At 41.1% G+C, this 15,895-nt stretch overlaps 1 protein-coding gene across 1 annotated transcript in view; it reads right to left on the bottom strand.

Annotated features, from left to right (window-relative positions):
• The window catches only part of Focad (focadhesin), a 293,097-nt gene that overhangs the window by 10,006 nt on the left and 267,196 nt on the right, over window positions 1-15,895 (bottom strand). Inside the window, exons 36-39 of the mRNA XM_059254513.1 lie at window positions 6,828-6,956; window positions 3,933-4,048; window positions 1,835-2,095; window positions 1,065-1,154 (exon numbers count right to left, since the gene is read on the bottom strand). Coding sequence (XP_059110496.1) covers window positions 1,065-1,154; window positions 1,835-2,095; window positions 3,933-4,048; window positions 6,828-6,956 — 596 coding nt within the window. The remainder of the gene's footprint in view (window positions 1-1,064; window positions 1,155-1,834; window positions 2,096-3,932; window positions 4,049-6,827; window positions 6,957-15,895) is intronic.

The following is a 15,895-nucleotide window of genomic DNA, read 5'->3' as shown; positions in this document are numbered from 1 at the left end:
GAGGTTATAAAATTGACCAAGATCACACTGTTCACAAGCTGCAAATCTGCATGTCACTCAACAGCAGTAAAAATCTAGACTCACTCTTACCACTTCCCTGAACTGCTTCTCTCTGTTTAAAATAAGCGAATCTCCAAAATGCTGAGAGCCAAAAACTGTAATAGTGGTTCTCAACCCTAGGATGTACCAGAATTGTCTGGTTGGAGAGACTATCCAAATATAGACTGCTAGGTCCCATGATCTCAGGTGGGACTTGAGAACTCCCATTTCTAATTAGAGCCAGGCCCAGAGACCCCAGGCTGAAAACCACTGCTATGTGACACAAATATTCAAGGACCCAACTGAATAAGCAAACCCGACAAGGACAAGATAATTACCAGCAACTGGGGATGAGGGGCTCATGGTACTACATGGTATGAAAGGTTCTACTCAAATAAGTACACCAATTGGAATGTATTTATGCCAAAATATTTGATGATTACTTGGAACTCCAACTTCACAAAGCATTTTGTATTTACTTCATTATGTGACTGGGTCTGGGGGCTACTTGTCAATTTTGTCAGGACTAACCGTACTTGTTTTTCAAATGACCACTCTTCTGCATTACAAAAGGACAGTATCGGGTAACAAAAAAATAAATAAAATAAAATAAAAAATAAAGAAGAAGTGGTGAGAAAAGAACTATTTGTTTATGCCTTCAACATACCAGCAAGGTCTTTGGTCAGAATATTAGAATATTCCCATTCTGTGGGTATTACCTCGAAGACATTGTCCTATTCTTGTTTTTGCCAATGGGTAACAAAAGTATACTTGACAAAGTGTAAGAAATTGTGTTAACAAGTTACTTATCCATCTATCCATCTAGACAGTATGCATTAAACACTGATCACAACACCAGGCTGGCCACCAGATCTGCCAAGTGAAGGAAAAAGTCAGCTCCCTAAAGTTATCTAGTAACAAGTTTGATGTAAAACCACATTCAGCCAAAAAGATATTATAAGCAACTCTTCAAGTGGAATCTCTGCCTCAACAGTGAAAATATGCATAGATGGACACATTGTTACCTGGGTAATCTGGGAAAGTTGGTTGGCACCTTCATCCGTCATCTCCGAGAGACACTTAGCTACACTGATGTAGAGCTCGAGATCACTTCTCTGACAAAGACAAATCTCAAACATGTCAAAATACAATGCAAGACAATAATATCAAGTCTATTAATATTCTGATGAATTTATTAGACTTGTTTATCCCCAATAACAGCTGCTGATGAGATTCTAATGCTACCAAACCAAAACATACAGTCAGTCTCTTCACAACTGAAAAATGTCTTCTCCACTGTTCTGTGTGTTTGCTTGGCTGTACTTTTCTCTCCCTATCAGAAGTCCATTATTCTAAGCAGATCTGAACCTTGTTGTGAAACTTCAGTGGAGAGGTTCATAGTGGGAGGGGAAGGGCTGGCATGAGGCCATAGGGTAGAAAGTGAAAAGTAAGACGTGATGAATAAATGATAATAAAGTGATAACTTATGACAGATATGATAAATAAGACAGTGTCGTCAAGGTGCCCTGGGTAGGGATTTCTGTGCTTATTCATCTCTGGCAGGCAGCTGGTACAGCACTGGTTAACTCATTTCTAAGCTTGCTCAAAACTTTGGTTCTACTACTCAACCTCCACTTAGATCTTGGAAACAAATACACTCCTAGTGAAGAATGTGGTTATTTCTTGCTAGTCTTCCCACCCATATTCTTCAAACATTCCCAGCCTGCTTTACCAAAATGACTTTAAAGAAGCCCCAGCATAAAATGTCAGGAATGTAAATATTTTTGTGCTTTACCCGAATCCTATTTGGCAGAAGGTCAAAAATTCTCCCCGTAGTATCACAGAGCAGACTCCAGAGGTGGTGGGAAGGGCTGGGCAGTTTCATGGCCTGGCTCAGACCCTGTAAGGCGCTTGGGCACAACTCGGGATGGCTATGTGGGGAAGCTGCTTTAAAAACTGCCACCATTAGGTTTTCAACAAAACCTTGGATCTGTTCTTCAGAGACGTGCTTTACCCACAGAGGCATAGACACTAGGAGGTATTTCTTGATACTCAGCTGGAAGAGAAACAGAAGACGTCAGACATAAACAAGTCAGTCTGAGTTTGTGGTGCTCCGAGGCTCTAAGTCATCACTGAGTTGGAGAGAAGACAGATTGAAAACTGTGGGTTACTTCTTTCTCCCTTATTTTCCCATGGCTTCCCAGTCCAAAGGGTCACCTACTCTTACATTTATAGCTGTTTCAGTTACTTCTGATCTAGGGTGACTCATGTGTACATGTAGGATCTGTCAGTCCACTCAACTGAATCATCGAATAGCTTAAACCCTTTCTGAGATGGGAACAAAATGCTAGAACATACGTGACAGTTGCTATTTTAATCTTTTCTAATTGTTTTGGCATTTCTGTATGTGGTGTTTGTATATGTGTCTGCACACATATGTGGGTGGTGTTGTCCATGTATGCAGGTGTGTGCTGCAGAGTTCAAGGAAGATAGTGGTCAGCTGAAGGTGTCTTCTTCAATCATCCTCCATCTTATTTTTTGAGACAGGGTTTCTCACTGGACACAGAGTTGGATATCCAATATCACCAACTGGATAGGCTGGCTGGCCAATGAGCTTCACGGATCCCTGTCTCCATTTCCCCAGCACTACTGTTTCACATACACACAACACACTCAACCTTTACATGGATGCTGGAGAGCTGGAGATCCAAACTTAGGTCCTTATGCTTACACTGCAAACATTTTACCGACTGATCCATTCCCCCAGCTCCTCTGATTCAGTTTTAAAACTGAATTCTCCAGCAAGAGAAGCTGTCAATCCACTCAACTATTCTGCTTAACTTAAACCTTAGATCTTTTCAGAGACGGGAATAAAATGCTACTTCTGAAAGTATGTCATAGTTGCATTTCAGGTTTTTTGGTTGTTTCTGTGGTTTGTGTGCACTGTATGTATGCATGTGTGCGGGTACACATGCAAGTGTGTGGATGTACATGTGGAGGCCAAAGGTGGGAAGCTCATCTTCTGAAAAAAATCAATGGAATAAAGAGTCTGATATTATTATTTTCTCCTGAGGAAAAACAGGGAAGCAATAAGCAGAACTGGCGTGCTGGGCCACTTCTGATCGAAGAGCCACCCACTGATCATGTGGGCCTGACCAGGGCATCTCAGCGTACATGAAAGGCAAGATGAGGCAGTACTAACTGTTAGCAGTCACATGCACTTAAACATTCTTAGATACACAAGTTTGATACTAATGGACAAGTCTAGAAGACGTTGGCTAGAGAAAAAAAAGTAAAATCTTTCCAATAGGTCCATTAAGGTGGCATGAGTTTTCTAAAGAGCACATCTTCAAGACTATTCCAGCTCAGATCATTTTAACAATGATTAACAACATACATCCACAACTAAAACAGATGCCAAGAGCTGAATAGGTCTAAATCAGAAACGGCAGACCTACAGGAATGCAAAGAAAATTCTAAGGTCAACAGAATAGGCTGTTAGACACTCGATTAAATGGGAAGAAAGAGTACCCTACTCCAAGAAAGGGAGGCGGGGATACATACAAGAGGTGTTCGGCACAAATGGATTTGTCTTTCTCTTAATATCCATACTATATTATCAAGCAAACTTTGTTCCAAAAGTAATGTTAGTATCTATGACCATCATTTCTCCACTTTAGTAATAGTGGCAGTTAAAACAAATTCAAAATAAAAAAAAAGTAAGGGTAGGATTAGAGCCATATCATCTTCTAGGCTGCTAGCCAGATCAAGTATTGGTAAGCTTTTGTTTTTCTACTCCTGACTCAGTGACCACACTCCAGGTGAGTGCGGCCATCCCCGAGAAGAGCCATCCCGACTATGCTTAACACCTGGAACGACTACAGACTACATACGCTCAGACCATGGAGCAGTGGCGGCATCACCCACAAGCCCAGCAGTGCAGCTGCGCTCTGCGAGGTCGACGCCTGAGTCACCGCAATCTCAAGGCACAGCTGCTGGATCTCCTCACCTGAAAGACAAGGAAGACAAAATACTTTCTGGAATACAGTGCTCAGCCGCCTGACTCAAAGTCAGGACCCAATGCCTGAATCAAGCCATCTACTTGGGTCACTTCTGCACGTAACAGAATTCATTCAACCAAGGGGTTCGAGAATTTTTGCGCAAAGAGGCAAAGAATGTGTCCAGTGGAATCAGTTCTAACTCTTGGGACTGCCACGGGCTTTAAAGTATCTGAGGAAATTTCTCTGACAACATCTAGAGAAATCTGGACACTCAAATACTATTCAAAAATATGGGGTTGAGGATTTAGCTCAGTGGTAGAGCGCTTGCCTAGCAAGCTCAAGGCCCTGGGTTCGGTCCTCAGCTCTGGGGAAAAAAAATATGAGAAAACGCTAGCCACAAATCTCCTAGTGCCTCTCCCCACCTCTTCTCCAGCATGTGTTCAGCACATAGGGAATTGCTGTCTGGTGTGCCAGTTAATTCTTTGCCAACCTGACACAAACCAGGGTTACATGACAAGAGGAACCCTCAACTGAGAAACCGTCTCTATGAAGATGGCCTGTAGGTAAGTCTACGGGGCATTTTCTTGATTAATGATATACATGGGAGGGCCCAGCTAACTGGGCAGTGTCACCCTTGGGAAGATTACCCTGGGTGGTATCAGAATGCGGAAAAAGGCCAGGAAGCAGTGTTTCCCGGTCTCAATTTTGGTTCCTGACTCCAGGTTTCTGCCTTGAGTTCCCTCAGAGATAGATAGATAGATAGATAGATAGATAGATAGATAGATAGATAGATAGATAGGTGTATATATTGATATAGATAAATAAATAAGAGTGCCCAAACTTTCTGGAGTACATAAGACCATGAGTGCGTTCCAGATGTCACACACTGAGCTAATAGATTTGTAGGTACATGGATGGACTCTCTGTTTAAGTGTGATTGCTTTTACCTCCTGGTTCATCACTTTAGGAGTGAGAAAGTATTTACTTTGTTTTTAATATAACAGGAATGCACAGTTAAGAGACTGAGTATTTTTTAAAGACTTTGAATTTGTAAAGTGTTTGAATCTTTTTAAAGACTATAAGACTTATACAGATTATAAAGACTTATACTATGTTGTGGTGATATATTGTGTACCCTAATAAACATGCCTGAGAATCAGAGGACAGAGCCAGCTACTAGATTAGACACAGAGGTCAGGCGGTGGTGGCCCACACCTTTAATCCCAGCACTTGAGATCTCATGCCTTTACTTGGGAAGCACACAGGCCTTTAATCCCAGGAAGTAATATGGCAGGGCAGAGAAAGGTATATAAAGTGTGAGGAAACAGGAACTCACTCTGTTTAGGTTGAGGATTTCGTAGAGGTAAGAACTAGAGGCTGGCTGCTCTGCTTCTCTGATCTTTCAGCTTTCACCCTGATATCTGGCTCTGGGTTTTTTTTTTTTTTTTTTTTAATTAAAAAACCATCTAAGATTCGAACAACATTATGTTTTATATTATGATAGTAACACGAAATCTTAGGGATAAACAAGAAAGGAAAGATAATGGTTTGACAGTGGTACATATTTGTGTCAAGTGGGCAACAGATCAATAGTTTTGGTTTGTTTGTTTGTTTTGTTTTTGTCAGCTCAATCAATACAAACTACAGTCACCCAACAAGAAGGAACATCAGGTGAGGAATGTGAGCATGTTCTGTGGGCATGTCAGTGGGACATTTTCTTGACTGATGACTGATATAGGAAGACTCATCCTACCGTGCACAGTGCCACTCCTGGACAAGTGGTCTTGGGTTGTATAAGAAAGTAAGCCCATAAGCAGCATTTTCTATGGCTTTCTGTTTCAGTTCCTGCCTTCAGGTACCTGCCTTGGCTTTTGTGTTCAATTTCTGGCCTACAGAACTAACTGTAAGATAATAAATTTTGATAAGTTTGCTTCACCAGCAATAGAAACCTAATAAAGCATCTGACATGGTGCTTCCTTGAAACCTAGGGCTCTGTAAGTGCAGTTTGATAACTGTTAAACTAAGTCTGCAACACATACCAACAATAAATGCAACTCATGAAAGAGCTATTTGGCTTTTTTGTTTGTTTACTCTTGTTCTTTGGCTTGGTGTGTGTGTGTGTGTGTGTGTGTGTGTGTGTGTGTGTGTGTGTGTGTGTGTATACATGTATATATGGGTGTGCATATGGAGGCCAGAGATTAGCATCATGTATTTTCCTCAATCCCTCTCCACCTTTTTTTTTTTTTTAAGACAGGGCCTCTCCCTAAACCCACCGCTCCCTGATTTGGTTAGGCTAGCTGGTCAGCAAGTCCCCAGTAATCTTCCTGTATCTGCCTTCCAAGCAGTGAAATTATAGGCATTCGTTACTATACTCAGCTTGCTTGCTTTATTTATTTATTTACCTATCCACCTACCTACCTACTTATTTATTTATTTACTTATTTACTTATTTATTTACTTATTTATTTATTTACTGCATAGGTGTGAGGGGTCTAACTTGGGTTATCAAGCTTGCACAGAAAACATCGTACTGACTAGGCCATCTCCGAAGTTCCTATCTAGAGTTGTTGTTGAGGACTGCGTAGGTCTATGTCTTTAGATCTCTTCCCTCCCACCCTCACCTATAATGGCTCAGTGAAAGTAACTCAGTTATTGTATGTAAGATAACAACCTGCAAGATAAAATAAATCTACCAGTCACTGTCAACTGTGACACAAAATCTGCTTTTTTTAGTCAGGCCAAATCCTAAGAGCAAAGCCTGAAAACCTAAAAGCACTCAATATTTACCAAAGTTTAGCCTCATAAGTGGAGAGAGGAGTGCGGCCAAGTTTGCAGGAGGATACTGGTAGCTTTCGCCAACAGTTGCTATGGGTTTCATCACTACTTTGAGAAGAGAGGGAGGCACAGCTTCAGGACCTACAACAGAAAAGAAAAGAAATAGCAAAACACCTGTGTAGCTGGGCTAGAATGGAAATCATTAACTGTTTATTTTCTTTCAGAGCCAAAGGCTCTAATATCACATATTTAGTTATGATCAATGCTATGCTGTGAATCCAACTCCTTTTGGTATAAACCTTGTTCTGCCCTGTTCTCGCTCATTGTCTCCAATCTTCTTTTGTTTGGTTAGACATGCTCATATCTGTACTATCTTTTACACTTCCATGTCTCTTTATCTATATTTTTAAAAAGAATGACCTACCCTTCATTATTGTCTCATTGCTCTTGGGATGGTATTCAATACACTTAAAGTAAGAAAGACAAGGCTTGCCCACTCAGCACCTAAGAGGAGCTATGGAATATCTCCACCCACTATGGCCCTAAAGCATCACACCCATCACCCAACACTTTAAAAAAACAAAACAAAACAAAAAAAACCAAACTCTTCCGTTCCTAAGCCATAGTACTTGCTCTAGAGGTGAGCACCAAGGAAGAAATAGCTATTGCATATGTTAATCAGCTACCTCAAATTTTAATATTGGTCCTTATGATGGGAGAAGAGTACTAAGAGTTGATAACCTGAATTCCTAGAGTAGTAACAGGTAGATGTAAAAGGCAGAAATAGCTATGTCACAACACAGAAAGGAGAAGCTGGAGGAAAAGGAGACAGAGGGTACCAGGAGGAAAAACCAACCTTTTGAAAGGGTTTAGCAAGGACAGGCAGAGCTAAATTACAGTACAGGATGGAGAAGCTGGGGAGAAAGAAGAAGCAGAGGGCCAGGAGAAAAAGAAGAAGTGTAGTAACGGGTCAAAAAAGGAAAACGAAAGGCTGAGAGCAGTGCTGTTGTGGAGGCTTGGCAGTCCAGGAGTATGGTGCCAGCACCTGGTGAAGACTATTATCTGCATTATAACATGATGGCAGACACCACATGAATAGACAGCAAGCTTGTCAAGGCATCTTGGGTGTATAACAAAGTCACTATCTCAGTATCTTAGTGATGACTGTCTATCATGCCCCAAAGGCACTACATCAAAATAGTGTTAACAAATGATTGGGGGTATTCAGTTTGCAAAACATTAACCCTGGAAGGCACACCCAAGCCAGCACATTTGAACGTGCCAAACAGAAGCTGCAAAGGGTGTGCCAAAGTATCCTTCCAACATGAGCAACAAAAGAAAATGTGTACTTTATTTGGATTAGGCTACAAAAAACAAACCAAAAACCCAATACAACAACAAAACCCCCAAAACCTAGAAGACAAAATAAGACATCACCCAAAAAGAAACAAAACAAACAAACAAAAACATCAAATTGTAACCAAATAAAAGCACACACAAAAAAAATTGGAGTTCATTATTTGTTGGTCAACTACTCCTGAACTTGAGATCTGTCCTAGAGTGGTGGATATACCCAATTCCATTGGAGAAAACTGATTCTCTCTCCCAGCAGCTATAAATGACAATTCCATTGTTAACCTTTACTCTAGTGGCTAGGTTTATATTCATTCATTCATTCATTCATTTTATTCTTTTTTTAAATTAAATTTATTCATTTATTTTACATCCCAATTGCCGTTTCCCCTCCCTCCTCTCTTCCCATTCCCCACTACTCAGAAAGGGGCAGGGCCCCCCATGGGTGTCAACAAAGCATGGTGTATTAAGTTGAGGCAGGACTAAGCTTCTCTCTCCCACACAAATACAGTTTTAAGGATGGGCAGTGTGGTGGTATTATGTTCCCCCAAAATATTGTGTACCTTAATAAACTTATCAGGGGTCAGAGAACAGAAAAGCCACAAGATACTTAGGCTAGAAAATGTTAGCACACGCCTTTAATCCTAGCATTCCAGAGACAGAAATCCCTCTGGATCTCTGTGAGTTCAAGGCCCCATTGGAAACAGCCAGGCATGGTGACTCACGCCTTTAACCCCAGAAAGCAGCCTTTAATCCCAGGGAGTGGTGATAGAAAGCAGAAAGGTTTATAAGGCGTGAGGACCAGAAACTAGAAGCATTTGGCTGGTTAAGCATTTGGCTGGTTAAGCTTTCAGGCTTTAGAGCAACACAGTTCAGCTGAGATTCATTCTGGATAAGGACTCAGAGGCTTCCAGTCTGAGGAAACAGGACCAGCTGAGGAACTGGCAAGGTGAGATAGCTGTGGCTTGTTCTGTCTCTCTGATCTACCAGCATTGACCCCAATAACTGGCCTCGGGTTTGATTTTATTATAAGACTCTTTAAGATTCCTGCTACAGGGCAGGGCAAGCCGGCATGAAGAATAGGCCCCCAAAGCCAGTCAAAGTGCCAGAGACAAGCCCTGCTCCTCCTTTGGGCCCTCCTTGTTACTTAACCTCTTTGGGGCTGTGGACTGCAGCATGGTTATCTATTTAATATAACAAAATAAAATATAATAAGATAAAACAAAACTATGACATCAAAGTTGGGCAAGACAGATCAACAAAAGGAAAAGAGCCCAATAAAAGGTACAAGAGTCAGAGACCTACTCATTCACACACTCAGGAATCCCATAAAAGCACTAAACGAGAAGACGTAAGCACAGAAGACCTGGTGCAGACCTATGCAGGCTCTGTGCTACTTCAGTCTCTGAGTTCATAGGAGCTTTGATCATGTTGATTTAGAGGGCCTTGTTTTCTTGGTGTCCTCCATCCCCTCTGGCTCTTACATTCTTTCCACCTCCTCTTCCAAAGGATTCCCTGAGCTCTGAGGAGAGGGATCCCAAAAAGGACTTGAAAAGGCGCTGAGTGTATTGGGTCATTAAAGAAACATAAATCAGAAGTGCATGAGCTATTACTCCAGAGTCAATCATATCACAATAGTGACAATAATCCAACTAAAAGCAGTTATCAAGAGGATGAAGAACTGGAACTCCACATATCCACTATGGGAAAAGTGGCATTTTAAAAAAAAGTTAAAACAGAATTTCCACATAGTCTACCTACCTGATGAATGTATATCCAAAACAATTAAACATAAGCATTCAAATAAAAATTTGCAGATATGTAGCAAGACCAGTCTGGAACTCAGTCTCTAAAAACCAAAAATTAAAACCACACCTATACACAAATATTCATAGCAGCACTATCTGCAATAGCAAAATGTAGAAATAGCCCTGGTGAAAAGGGAAAATGTGGCTGGTCCATGCAGTGGATTGTCACTTAGTTCCAAAGAGACAAGTAGGTAGCTGCTACAGTATGGATGAGTGCTGGAAATACTGTGTTAAACGAAAAGAAGTCCATCATGGAAAGCCACAGATTGAATGATTCCATTTAAATGAGATATACAGAAAAGACAAATTAGAGACACAAAGCAGAGTATTGTTGCTAAGAACTGGAAAACATGGAGAAATGGAAATAATTTGTTCAATGAGATCAAGGTTTCCTTTTGGGGTGATAAGAATGCTCTGGAAGTAGATACAGGTAGCAGAACAGGAATTGTGAATGCTCCGAATACCCCTAAATTGTGAGCAGTTTAAAGAGTCTTTTCTTTCCCTAAATACAAGGGCACACATATGCCAGGCTGACTTAAACAAGCTATGTAGCTGAGGATAACCTTAACTTTCTGGTTCTCCTCCCTCCACCTCCTAATAGAGAAGGACTGCACTAGTTTACATGTTGGGGACTGGCTTCATCCATGCACTTTACCAACTGTATTCATCTTCAGAGAGATAGGTAGAAATCTTAAAAGATATTGATATTAAGAGGGGCCCTGAAGAATAGACAAAGCCTTGGCACCCTAGCATGTTACTCTTTCTGGTACCTGCAATGAAAAACACTCCCACAGTCTGGCCTAGCCAAGGGAATCCTTGTGAGGACTTGTTTTGGGCAAATGTGTGTTTTGCTGACTGCAGGCCTCTTTGGGAGGACACATCAGAAGCCTGAAATGGAGCCAGTGACCTTTGAGAATGTGGCTGTGAACTTCACCTTAGAAAAGTGTGCTTTGTTGGATTCTAGTCAACAGAAGCTCTACAGTATTGTGATGAAGGAAACATTTTTGAACTTGATCTCCATAGATAAAGCAGTAGAAGAAAAAATTGGAGAGGACTGCAAAGATCTCAGAAAAATGGGGTAATTTACATTCACTAGGAAAGAATTAATCCAAATATTCGGGAATCATGGGACAATGGACAACCTACCAAAATATACCTAAAGTGAAATGTACTTAAGGGAAAAATGATTCTACACAAATTTCTATAATGGAGCACTGAATAATACAATTCAATATTAGGGTGTCTCCTCTCAGCAATCTATCACTATCACAAATACGTCATGTAACATTACATTCTGAAAGAGCATTTCCAGTGGTTTATTACAGAAAACTTCCCTTCATATTCAAAAGTTAAAAAAACAACAACAACAGAAAAACACTCCCAAGCAACTACTCTCTAGCTACTGGTCCACAACTGCATCAGGACTGTTGTTACCAAGAATTTTAATGGCCTTAGATCTTAGTCAGGTTCAAGGACATTCTCTTTTCTAACTTTCTTTTCTCTACTCTTCCAATTACAAGTGCATCATGGGGCCAGGAAGATGGCTCAGTGGGTAAAAGAACTTGTTGCCAAGCTTGATGACCTGAGTTCAGATTCCTGCAACCCATGTAAAAGCTAGATGGAGTGGCATGTGTCTATAATCCCAGCACACCAACTGCAAGATAGGGGGTGGAGACAGGAGCATCCCCCTGAAGCTCACAGACCAACTAGCCTGGAGTGCACAAACCAGCACTACACCAAAGAGACCCTGCCTCAAAACCAAGGTGAAAGGTGAAGACCAACCCCTGAGGTTATCCTCTGACCTCCACACAGGTGCTATGGCATGTGCAGGTCCTCACACAAACAAAGACATCATATGTACGCATAGACAGACATAAATAAATACTGTATATGTACCATGTTCCCATTTTTAAGATAACTGCTTATGGAAATAAACTCCCATGTCCATCCTTGGCTGAGTCTACATAAACCCATCCATGCTCACAGCTTCAAGTACTACTATAAACCCCACTTACTTCCAATTCAGAATTGAATCCCATGTTTCCAACTCTGATTCCCACCAGAACAGCTAACAAATCAGTCAGTATGTTCTCTAAGCCTAGATACCGTCTGGACAATTTCCTTACCCTTGGGCTGCTCTCTTCTACTGGATAAAACTAGTAGTGGACCTTGCAATGTTGCACTTTAATAACCCCTTTTCCGGCTGGATGGGACTCCAGCGAATACTATGAAAAACTTAACCACGGCTGTTTCCAGAAGACGTTCTGGCAAATATAATAGAGATGTTTTATACACATGTGCACCCAAGTGTTTACTGAGTATTAGACACTGAACACTGTTCTGGCAACAGACACAGAACCAGGGATTATGCTCATGGAGTTCATTTTCTAATGAGAGGACCAAAAAGAAGGAAAAAAAAGTGAAACCAGGTGTAACACCTCTGATAACAGGGTGAGATAGCTTTGCACATAACTCTATATTGGTAACACGTTTGTGGTAAGAATCTTTAGCAATTCTGGCTACAGACTGAAGTCTGATTTCATGCAACGGGAATTAATTTGCTTCATTGTATTTTTAATGTATCTATGTGTATTTTAATGTATTTATGTGTATTTATGCGTGGGTATGTGCATATACATGAATGCAGATGACCTTGAAGACCAGGGTGTTGGATTCTCCTTGTGGTGATATTGTGTTCTCCAATATATTGTGCACACTAATAAACTTATCTGAGGGTCAGAGAACAGAACAGCCACAATATTAAACATAGAGATTAGGCAGTGGTAGCACACACATCTTTAATCCTAGCATTCCAGAGGCAGAGATCCATCTGGATCTGAGTTCAAAGCCACATTGGAAACAGCCAGGCATGGTGACACAGACCTTTAATCCCAGGAAGTGATGGCAGGAAGCAGAAAGGTATATAAGGTGTGAGGACCAGGAACTAGAGTCTGTTAAGCTTTTAGACTTTTGAGCAGCAGTTCAGCTGAGATCCATTCTGGAGGAGGACGCAGAGGCTTCCAGTCTGAGGAAGCAAGATCAGCTGAGGAATTGGTGAGGTGAGGTTAGCTGTGGCTGGTTCTGTTTCTCTGATCCTTCAGCATTTACCCCAATACCTGGCTCCGGGTTTGTTTTTATTAATAAGATCTTTTAAGATTCGTGCTACACCCCCTGGAGCTTGAGTTACAGGTGGTAAAGCCAGTGATGTGGGTGCTGTGAATTAACCCTGGGTCCTCTGGAAGAAAACCTAGTGCTCTTAACCACTGAGCCATCTCTTCATCCCCTAATTTGCTTTTTAAGGGTCCTTTAGGTACACATTCATAGAAATGTCCCAGTGAAGAGGCAGACATTGCAAATATGTATTGGATGTCTTTAATTCATAAGTAGATGTCTGTTTTAGGGCCTAAGTATTTTATGTCAAATGATTTCAAAATTATATGACTTGTATTCCAAGACACAAGATATAATGCAGGGTGCATTATAGAAAATGTGTAGTTTCCAAAAGACCCAGGGAACCTGGAAAATGGATCCAACTTTTCATCATACAAGGACCCCATGTGAACTATGAACACTGTTTATGTTTTATTGCTCAGACAACGAGCTCTCTTCTGATGGGATGAACTTCACCATTGACTGCACTGTGTGTGCATGTTGCTCCTGCACTGACTGCACTGTATGTGCATGTTGCTCCTGCACTGACTGCACTGTATGTGCATATTGCTCCTGCACTAACTGCACTGTGTGTGCATGTTGCACCTGCACTGACTGCACAGTATGTGCATGTTGCTCCTGCACTGACTGCACTGTTGCTCCTGCACTGTATGTGCATGTTGCTCCTGCACTGACTGCACTGTGTGTGCATGTTGCTCCTGCACTGACTGCACTGTGTGTGCATGTTGCTCCAGCAGTGACTCTACTGTATGTGCATATTACTGCAGTCTTCACTAAAACTGACCTGATATACAGGTAAGTGTCAGAAACAACTTGTGAGATGGAGTACGGGCTGAAACTCAGGCCTCTGCTACAGTGCATTAAATCTTTCACAGTTAAAAGGGTGGGGCATCAATATTGAGAAGCATGATTAGAATTGCACAAAACCTTCCTCTGTGTTTGGAAGGAACCCATTCTGACAGCCAATGGAATGATGGGAACCAGAGTTACAGTTAGGAATGGAAAAAATATTTGGCAGTTGTATGCATCTGGGGAGGAGGGTAAGAAAGAAGCAGCCCAAAGCATATCTGGAACACAGAATCCTGGTTCCTTCCACAGAGATCTTCTGTATGGGACAAAAGAATACAAACAATAGGAATCATCAGGTCCTTTATTTCAAATCTTTGTCCTTCCATCAAGTGTCTTAGGTAAGATGACCACTAGAATGTGACGAACAATGGATTTGAAACTGAGAATGCCTATGGGTACTTGTCGAAAACATCCAGATGTTTAAAAATCTGAATGAAAAGCTGCTTTACATCTCTCATCCAGCTGACAGCCTCAAAGTTATAAATGGCATATCCGAGCATAATGCATTACAATAGGACCTATTATCCCACGTACTCTGGCTACACAGAGGACTGTGCAGCAGCCTAATTACTACAGGAACGGTCTGGCCACAAGTGGGCTAACAGCAGGGTGTGTAATCTCCATCCTCAGTGCACCACTTGTGTGATACAGACATTCACTTCTCCATCTTCACTGTTGCTGGAGACAAACTAACTCAGCTTAGAGTAATCCCACATTTAGTACAAACATCTACAAGTGACAGAGGCCAGATATTTAAATTATATTACATGCCAGGTAATCTGTTCTAAGGCATTCTTCCTACACATTGAGGAAATTATAGTCTAATGAGAAAGGCAGACTTGAAACAAAGAAGTATACATCATCATGTAAATAAAGCCACATATGTTGTAAAACATGAAAAAATAAAAAGATACAGGAAGGTTAGAGCTGGGAAATCAGATCTAATCAGAAAACATCATTGAAAGCCCAATCTTCTCTTACAAGAATAAAAGATGTCAGATCAATATGGAAAGGATGAAGTCCATAGAGAATTCAGGCAGACATCATTATAGGATGGTCTGTTTGTGGGAAGTACCAAATGCTTTGCCCCTGACCAGAAACTACAATCAATACAGTTGTTGAAAAGAATTGATTCTGAAATATCAGATACTAAAAGCTGGTAGAGTACTCTATCTTAGGAGCAAAATCCTCAACAACATTCAGAGTTACCAAAACTAAAAAGACATCTTGAGTCCTTGCACCAGGAAGGCCACCAAGCAGAGTGGCAGCCAGCAGAGATCAGAACCTAGAGAAGAAAGTAACCTAGTAGGGCTGTGGCCCAGAGGGGAAGGGGGATTAGTTACATTCAGGTGGACTGATTAGTTGAGCAAACAGGCTGAGAATAACGAGCCAGGTTACCTATAGTCCAGAACACAAAGCTGTAAATAAGAAGACAGAGAAACAGAATGGCGTTGAATTAGAACTGCGAATATGGGCATGAATTTGTGGACACAGAGACAGTTTAGACACAGATAAAGATAAAGACACACTGTGATGTAGAAACAAGCAAGACATAAAAGAAAGCAAAAGAACATTCCTGCAAGCATTGACAATTACCCCAAGAGAAAGGCTCCATACCCAGACTTTGGCTTCTAAATACCATTCTCTGAAAAACAAAACAAAACAAAAAACTGGGCTACCTGGACCTATCTCCAAGCCTCATAGCAATAATTTAGGAAAGGTATACTAATGGACACAAAAAAACAATGATTGAAAAATAGAATAAACAACAGAATATACTTGTATATATACATCCATAAAGCCTCAAAGTGTCACCATACAGATATTTACTGATGATAAAGGAAAATGAGTGACCTCATTTGGAGAAACCCAAGTGATATATTTAACCCCACAGAGAAG

This window comes from Peromyscus eremicus, chromosome 2 (genome assembly GCF_949786415.1).
Source record: "Peromyscus eremicus chromosome 2, PerEre_H2_v1, whole genome shotgun sequence".
NCBI classification, from domain to species: Eukaryota; Metazoa; Chordata; class Mammalia; order Rodentia; family Cricetidae; genus Peromyscus; species Peromyscus eremicus.
This window is presented reverse-complemented; position numbering and strand designations above follow the sequence as displayed.